Source organism: Mirounga leonina, unplaced genomic scaffold, assembly GCF_011800145.1.
Source record: "Mirounga leonina isolate KUSES-001 unplaced genomic scaffold, KU_Mleo_1.0 Mir_126, whole genome shotgun sequence".
NCBI classification, from domain to species: domain Eukaryota; kingdom Metazoa; phylum Chordata; class Mammalia; order Carnivora; family Phocidae; genus Mirounga; species Mirounga leonina.
In genome coordinates, this window is record NW_023270314.1 from 11,607,356 (window position 1) to 11,615,535 (window position 8,180).

The following is an 8,180-nucleotide window of genomic DNA, read 5'->3' on the forward strand; positions in this document are numbered from 1 at the left end:
CCTTTAATTCTGTCCACTGGTGGGGCCTGGAATCAGTGACACTCTAGTGCCTAGATCTTGTTTTTCAAATACCATTGTCCAGGGGCGCCTGGGTGGCTCAGTTGGTTGAGCATCAGACTCTTGATTTCAGCTCAGGTCATGATCTCAGGGTCATGAGATTGAGCCCTGCATTGGGCTCCACACTCAGCGGGGAGTCTGCTGGAGATTCCTCTCCCTCTTCCTCTGCCCCTCTATGCACACTCGCTCTCTCCCTCTCTCTCTAAAATAAATAGATCTAAATAAATACATACATATATACGTACATATGTACCATTGTCCACTCTGCCGAATCAGTGCTCTTTGGAGAAATGGCTGATTCCAGGGCTGGGGCAGGGGAAGAACAAGGTGAGCCTTAGACCATCCTGTGCCAGAAAACAAAAAAGTGCTCAAGAAATATGAGGACATGTCAAAATGATGCAGAAGCTAGCTTACAGAGAAGCTCTACTAGCCAAATTACGGACAATGTGAACATAAAAATAAATGGTAGTAATGGATTGTAATTTGAATAAAATAGGAAGCCATGGGTCCATATTGATATAATAAATAAATGCATGAATTGAAAACTTGCTAAGGAACAGTCTTAAAGCACCTTACCCCTTCCCAAATACTTCACAGTAGAGGTCACTTGCTCAAATGACCAAAGTAAACATCATCAGTAACAGAACATTTCAAAACTGTGTGCCACCCGAGAGGGTACAATGGGAACAGCACAGCATCACTTCTGTGGTATTTTTGCCAAAAATGCACAACCTAATCTAATCAAGAGAACAGCAAAACAACTTTAAGACATTTTGCAACATAACTGGTCTGTGGTCTTCAAAATTGTTAAGTTGTGAAAATCAAAGGAAAAAACTGAAGAAATGATCCAGATTGAAGAAAACTAAAAAAAAAAAATGGCAACAAAATACAGCACATAATTCTGAATTAGATCTTTCTATTGTGAAGAACTTACAGGGACAATGGATGAAATTGAATGGGCTCTAAAGAGTAGGTGGTAATAATGTATCAGTGTTAGCTTCCAGATCTGGGTGATGTTTTGAGGTTATGTAGGAATCACACACTGAAGGATTCAGGGCCACATGGGCACCAATTTACTCTCAAACTGTTCAGAAAACTTAAGGCCTTTGTACTGTACATGTAAATTCTGGGGAAAATTGAGTTATTTCAATGTCTTTAAAAAGTGGGAAAAATCTATTAGTTTAGAAGTTATATTTCAGCAAGGAGAGACAAATAAATAAGTAAGTAAAATATGTAGTCTATCAAATGGCTATAGGCTTGAGTGCTGGAGCACTCCCTCAGTTAGAAACTAAGTAACAGAGGAAAGGCCAGTCAAGGACTGAGAAGGGGCAATCCATGAGGAGGGATGTGAACGAGGAGGAGGAGAAGCTGAGGGGGAAAAAGCTTTCCAGAAGTATGAAGTGGTTCACTTGATCAAGTGCTACTGAAAGATCCAGTGAGATAACAGAGATCACTAGAATTGCAAAGTCTTTGAATTGCAAGAATCTTTGCAAGGTTACCAGGACATTTTGTACAATGGCAGGGGATATCCAGCAAAGAGAGAGTAACTCGGGATGCAGGAAACACTCTGCTAACTTGGGAGTCATGAGACGGATGCAATCCGAGATTGCATGTGGAGACCCTGCCATTGGCAGGAGCGGAGGAAGAGAGGATGGGCCCAGGGGAAGGTGTGATCGTTGTTACAGTGGCAAGGAGGGGGGAATTTCGTATGAGCTTGCTTCTATTTTCTCAGTGTAATGTGAGGTCAGGTCATCTACTGAGAACAGAGAGGGTGAAAAGTGAATGGTTGGATGTGTGTGCTGGGGCTTTGAAGAGAGAGGAAGAGAACTAAAATAGTAATAGTCATTTTGGAGAGTGGGGCCCCCACACAGAAGGAGTGCAGAGAAGTGACTCGGATGGCCATGCAGACTGAGGGCCCATGCAAGATCTGTGGTTATCAAAATGAGATCTGTCAGAATGCTTGTGGATTTTTCCAGCAATATCCAGCTGTTTGGGTACAGGTAAAGATATAGAATATATTAAGAATACCAAATAATTATATTTTTTAAAGATTATTTATTTATTTATTTGACAGAGAGAGACACAGCAAGAGAGGGAACACAAGCAGGGGGAGTGGGAGAGGGAGAAGCAAGCTTCCTGCGGAGCAGGGAGCCCGATGCGGGGCTAATCCCTGGGATTAGGACCGAGCCGAAGGCAGATGCCTAACGACTGAGCCCCCAAATAATTCTTTTTTGAATACACATATTTTTTTCTTCTTAGACACTAGTTGGGTCTAAACAAAGAAAGACAAGTTATGAGTTGCAAAGCCTCTAATGATAATGTTTGTATTATTTTTATAACATGCATAATTTCACACCTTTGGTTAATCAGCAATTACTTCAATACTTGCAAAGTCATTTGCCTCAAGATTTAGTCATAATGCATGAATCTAAGTTAATAAAATCAAAGAACAACAACAGCTCATCCAATCCTTCTTTATATTCCTTCAGGATCAGAAAGATGCATAGAAGAGTTCTTTAAAGGGCCAAAATAGATTGACATATAAACTGTCAATTTATTTTTAAAGCAGTATGAAAGCAACATTTCTGAGAAAATATTTAAACCAAGGTCACAGTTTAGAAAAGCAAAATTCTTAATTCAGGCTGTCGTCATTTTTAGCCATTTGGCATTCTGCTCCTTTTTAAACTTTATATTGCCCAACAGAGAGTGTTTTTTTGTTTGTTTTGTGGTTTTTTTTAATTTTTTTTTTTACTGTTTTTGGAGAGTACTGAACAGATGCCTATTCAGCTAGGATTTTGCCTAAGATGTTTGTTTTTAAGATTGTTTGTTACATTTTTATAAAATATTGGGGAGTACTAAAGATTAAGTTGGGATTATTTCTTTAAGAACTGACTATATTGGAGATGTATTTGATAGGCAAGACTTTAGATAAGTTTTCACCAGCATTATTCTATTAGCAAACTGAAAAATGTTACAGGCTATCAAATAAACACATTTCGTAAACATGAAGACTTTTAGAAGAAAGACCATATTCTGTTCCTGCTTGTGTAAAAGTGTTATTTGAAAGAATGGTAATGTGACCTTTCACTCAACCAGTACTCCCTTAATATGAAAAAGAGATACAATGAGCTGCAGAAGGAAAACTCCACAGTTACACTCCACAATTCCGAACATACTGAGAGACGTCTTGGTTTTCACAGTGTGCTGTCCATGCCACCCTGTAGAGAAAAGCGAAACAAACACTGATAAGGTCAAAACATAGCTTCATTGTAATAGACACACTTCAAATCCTCTGGGAGAACAGAATGTTTTACTGGTAAATGGACGACAGGCTGCAGATAGATTGGGTATTTGCTATTTATTAAATGGAGATATGTACACCAAGTATGTCACTTCTCCCCAAAGCCCAGGATCCCCCCAAAGCCCAGGAACATGAACGTTGATCTATGCATTCTACAATAGTAATTGCAAAGTGCTTTCCACATTTACTTAACTCCAAAAGCAATTTCAAGATAAGACAAGGAACTGGTAGAATGTTGAGAATCTTAAAAACTCTAGAAATCCTCTAAAATAAATTGAAGGGGGAAAGAGTAAGATTCTAAATCAGATGAAACAGGCTGTTTCTATGTAACTCATTGTTTAGGGTAAGGCTAAAGCAGCAACATTCAGTTCTCAGTAGCATACTTTGGTCTTTGAAAATCTTCTTTCACTTCTCTCTTAACACGGGCAAAATAGCTGTCCCCTTTTATTTATTTATTTATTCTTTTTTAAATTAATTTTTTTATTATTATGTTCAATTTATTATTATTTTTTAAATCTTTTGAAGGAGAGAGGGGGGCTGGGGGGAAGGGCAGAGGGAGAGAGAGAATCTTCAGTAGGCTCCATGCCCAGTGCAGAGCCCAACGTGGGGCACCATCCCAGGACCCCGAGATCATGACCTGAGTGAAATCAAGAGTCGGACGCTCAAACTGAGCCACCCAGGCGCCCCCCACCCCACCTTAATGCTTAAACGTACCATGCGCGAATGCCATTTGGATCACTGACAACCCTCTTTGCACATGCTACAGCTTGAGTGATGTCATCTTTCAGCAAATCTGAAAAAGAGGTGGTGAGGAATGAAAACAGCTTCCACAGAAATTTCATTTTAAGTTTAGATTTAGTCAGCTTTATTCTCTTAGGAGGATGAAAGAACATAAAATTATTTTCTAAGAGTCCATTTATCTGTGAATGTTGGGGGAAAATTTTTCTTCATTCTATCCCATTTGGCATGAAATAAAGCATTCTGTTTCTCATTTACCAAAGTCATGGAAAGCTCTGGAATTGTTAACTAATATGACAGAAGGTTCTCTTTTTTCTAGGCACTGTAAAAAACAAACAAATAAACAAAAAAAAACCAAACACAGACTAGCAATTTTTTAATCAGCAGTTCTGCCACCAGAAATCTATCCTAAAGAAATAATAAAAATGTACCTAAGATGTATGCACAAGATATTTCATAGCATTTCACAAAGGGGGAAAAGCAGAATAACCTAAGTGCTTACCAATAAGAGCTGGACTAGTAAGTTATAGAACATTTATATGTGGAATTCTTTCCATCCTTTAAAAATAATACAGATCTGTATTTGTTGACATAGAAATAATTTTGTGTGATAAAGAGCAAGCTATAAAGCAGTAAAAATAGTACAACTTCATTTTTCTTAATGCACATTGCTTACATGTTTGTATGTAGGTACATTTGTGCATGATATAGCTTTACATTCATAACATGATTGATACATATTGTGGAAGAATATACACCAAAAGTTACCAGTGGTCATAAATCTCTGGGGAGTAAGGATTTTTATTCAATGGCCACATTTTATTATATAATAAAAGATTAAAAATAAATTAAAAATAAATTAGCTGGATGCAAAATGTATTCTAAGACTAATCTTGTCTATTAGTAAGTTTAACATTAAAAGATTTAACAATATCAATTTTACAATACTTCTCCAGTATTTTATACACTGAATATTCCACATGTTATTTCTATCTTTTATATGAGTTCAAAAGAATATTTGTTTCACCCCAATTAAACAAATCCATAAGATAACTTGTTAGGTATAACAATAATTATATAAGAACTGTATTTTCTGAAGAGGCAAACTAAAGAGTTGAGAAATGAAAAGTCATCATGTTTCTAATTCACTTTAAAATCACTCAGCAAAAAGAAAAAAATACACGTAAAAAAAGTAAAACTGACAAAGTGTTAACAACTATTAAAGTATGTGATGAGCATATGGCTGTTTATTATACTAAAATCTCGAAATTTCTATATATTGAGGACATTTCAAAATAAAAAGTAAAAACAATTTTTAGAAAAGGGCCCCACCACCAAATTATCCCTAAACCTCCCCAAAGAAAGTGGGAGAAATGGCATGGTTTTCGACAAAGCATCAATATGTTCATTTATGATAAATTAATCGATCATTTTAGATTACATTAGAAAACTTGAACTTTTTATGATGTCATCATCAGCTCTTTAATTTCTTAGGGAATTATGAGGATGATCATAAAGAGTTTCTAGGCACTGAAATAGAGTTTTTCTAGGTCCCTGATGAACCTTTCAAGACTCTTTCATTTGTACGGAACCCCTGCTCTCGTAAGTATGACTAGATGAGTCCTGTGCCGCCACTTAAACATCGTCTTTCTTACCGCTGCAGGGTATGCGACAGGCGTTCACGGCTCTGGGCGTTTTGCCATCATTACACCAGTAGCGGCTATTGATCTGAAATATCCCATAATCAGTGCTTCTGCTTCCGGGATTGTAGTTTGTAGCCTTTGTGTTATAATTACTTTCCCATCTGGCCAAACACATCCCTGAAAAAAACTTATTTTTAGTAAGAAACATCAACACCACATGATGTATTTCACATACCATAATCAGTTCTATTTTGCTATTCTATTTTATTAATGACTTACTTTATAAGTGTAAAAGTGTCTTTTCCTTATAAATATAAATATATGTATATATATTTAAGATTTTATTTTTTTAAGTAATCTCTACACCCAACATGGGGCTTGAACTTACAACCCTGAGATCAAGAGTTGCATTCTCCACTGGCTGAGCCAGCCAGGGGCCCCCAAATATATTTTAACACTTTAGTGAGAATCCTTTCGTTTGCAAATCATTTTGTAATACTAATACTAGTATTACAAAATGCATACTATTAGTATACATACTATTAGTATACTAATACTAATACTAAACTAAATAACATATTTTTAAAATATTAAAATAGCTGTTTCTTCCATTGTCATTACCCTTCCCCTGCTCCCATCCTCAGGCAAGATTTATCCTAGGATGGAAAAATCAACAGAGTTGTTGAGTGGATCTTATAATTAATAGCAGATACATACATACGCTGATGGAAAAAATGCTTTTTATTAGGAAAAATAAGAATTTTCTGGGAGAAATAAATTTTCTTAAGATACCTAAAGGTGAATTTGCTTATCAAATCAGAATCTGAAAAACAAGAGGTATAAACAGGAAAGACTATTTCATCCATCCATCCACTCGTTCATTCAAAAGCGGTTACCAAGAGGAAATGTTTGAATTCAACCTCAAAAATACAGTGATCACATTGATAAATGTGAACTAAAATATAAAGTAACTTTTACTCAGACATATCTTGAATTAAGTGGAAGAAACTGAAAAATAGTTAATAAACTATACTGAGTAAGAATAGGGACGCCTGAATGGCTCAGTAGGTTAAGCACCTGCCTGGGGCTCAGGTCGTGATCCCAGGGTCCTGGGATTGAGTCCTGTATGGGGTTCCCTGCCCAGCGAGGAGCCTGCCTCCCTCCCTGCATGTGCGCCCTCTCTCTCTTTCTCTCTCTGACAAATAAATAAAATCTTAAAAAAAAAAAAAAGAATAATAAAATACTATTACAAGCTGCATTTCAGGGATCCTTATATAAACAGTAATCAAGGGGAAATAGGTTCCTACTGCCCCTGCACTGAGAGTTCAACATAGGGTTTTAAAACTTTGCTGTTAAAAATCCCATGGCATGGCAGAGAAAAATCCTTATTGCTCTAGGCTCATTACCGTTGGAACCAAGTTCCAAACAGAAAATGCCTGGCGTCAAAGACCCAGGACTTGACAGATAGTCCCGGTGCTCAGATAGACCTTTCAGTCAGCCTACACGTGCCACCGAGTCTGAGGCAACAGACAAATTTAGCAGCTCCAGAGGAGCACAATGGGTCCTGGTATCCCTAGAATGGCAGAGAATTTTGCCCTCCCATGCCCTCATTCCTTCATCTGGCATATCTGATTCTAAAGAAACAAGCTGATATTTTGAACCATTGACCCTCAAAAGAAATAAAAGAAGTCCATTCATTCAAAGCCTCTTTATTACTATTCATCCTCTATCTGTCCCACACCAGGCTAACTATTTGGAAGGATGAAGAAGAGTTAACTTACAGTTTGCCAGGCTGACACCTTTAAAGCCAGCCAGCCCAAGTCTTTTCAGAGTTCTGGCCAGTTCACACCTTTCAAAGACCTTGCCCTGGACGGTGACGGAAAGCAGGAGAAGCCCCAGAAGAAGGGGAGCCTTCATGTTGACCGGGAAGCCAGACCTCTAGGCTGACCGGGGAACGCTGTGCTCAGTACTTAACATCTTTTCACTTCCTTCTTCTCCTAGTGGCTGCGGGTTCCACCCTTTGAGAGATGTGAAAAACAGGAACTCTTTATTGGTTTACTAACTTTGAAAGCTCTTTTTTTTAATATTTGAAAAGAGCTATTTTGATGTCCTAAGAATTACCCTACAGGAAAATGATGAAATGGCATTGTTTAAAGACCTGGCTCATGAAGAACTGGGAAGTAGGACTGTTTCCAAACCAGGAACTGTCTCCTATTTTATTATGAATTTGAGCAACTGTAAAGAAAAAAAAAAAAAAACACCCTGAATGAACATTTTACACAACAGAAAAAGAGCTCCAATTTTTGATTTTGCATTCACTATGTTGTCTTCATCTTTTTCACTTAAAATTATTTTCTATACTCTTTCCCCAAAAGCACATAACATGTTACTTATCATTTTAATGGGTATATAGCATGATACCATATTGCTCAGCCATATTC

At 37.3% G+C, this 8,180-nt stretch overlaps 1 protein-coding gene across 1 annotated transcript; it reads right to left on the bottom strand.

Annotated features, from left to right (window-relative positions):
• Positions 1–2,318: 2,318 nt before the first annotated feature.
• LYZ (lysozyme) lies at positions 2,319–7,767 on the bottom strand. The gene is made up of 4 exons (XM_035002168.1): positions 7,521–7,767; positions 5,752–5,916; positions 4,073–4,151; positions 2,319–3,275 (listed from the first exon to the last, which is right to left on the bottom strand). The coding sequence occupies exons 1-4, from the start codon at positions 7,654–7,656 to the stop codon at positions 3,209–3,211; spliced, it is 447 nt and encodes a 148-aa protein (XP_034858059.1). The 5' UTR covers positions 7,657–7,767; the 3' UTR covers positions 2,319–3,208.
• Between the last annotated feature and the right edge of the window lie 413 nt (positions 7,768–8,180).

What these genes read in the sequence shown, in the direction of transcription:
- LYZ (XM_035002168.1), bottom strand. Translation starts at nt 7,656, where the DNA reads ATGAAGGCTCCCCTTCTTCTGGGGCTTCTCCTGCTTTCCGTCACCGTC. An exon ending in CTGTCGCATACCCTGCAGCG is followed by an intron (nt 4,152 to 5,751) that starts GTAAGAAAGACG and finishes CCTCTTTTTCAG; the next exon opens with ATTTGCTGAAAGATGACATC. An exon ending in CCAAATGGCATTCGCGCATG is followed by an intron (nt 3,276 to 4,072) that starts GTACGTTTAAGC and finishes TTTTCTCTACAG; the next exon opens with GGTGGCATGGACAGCACACT.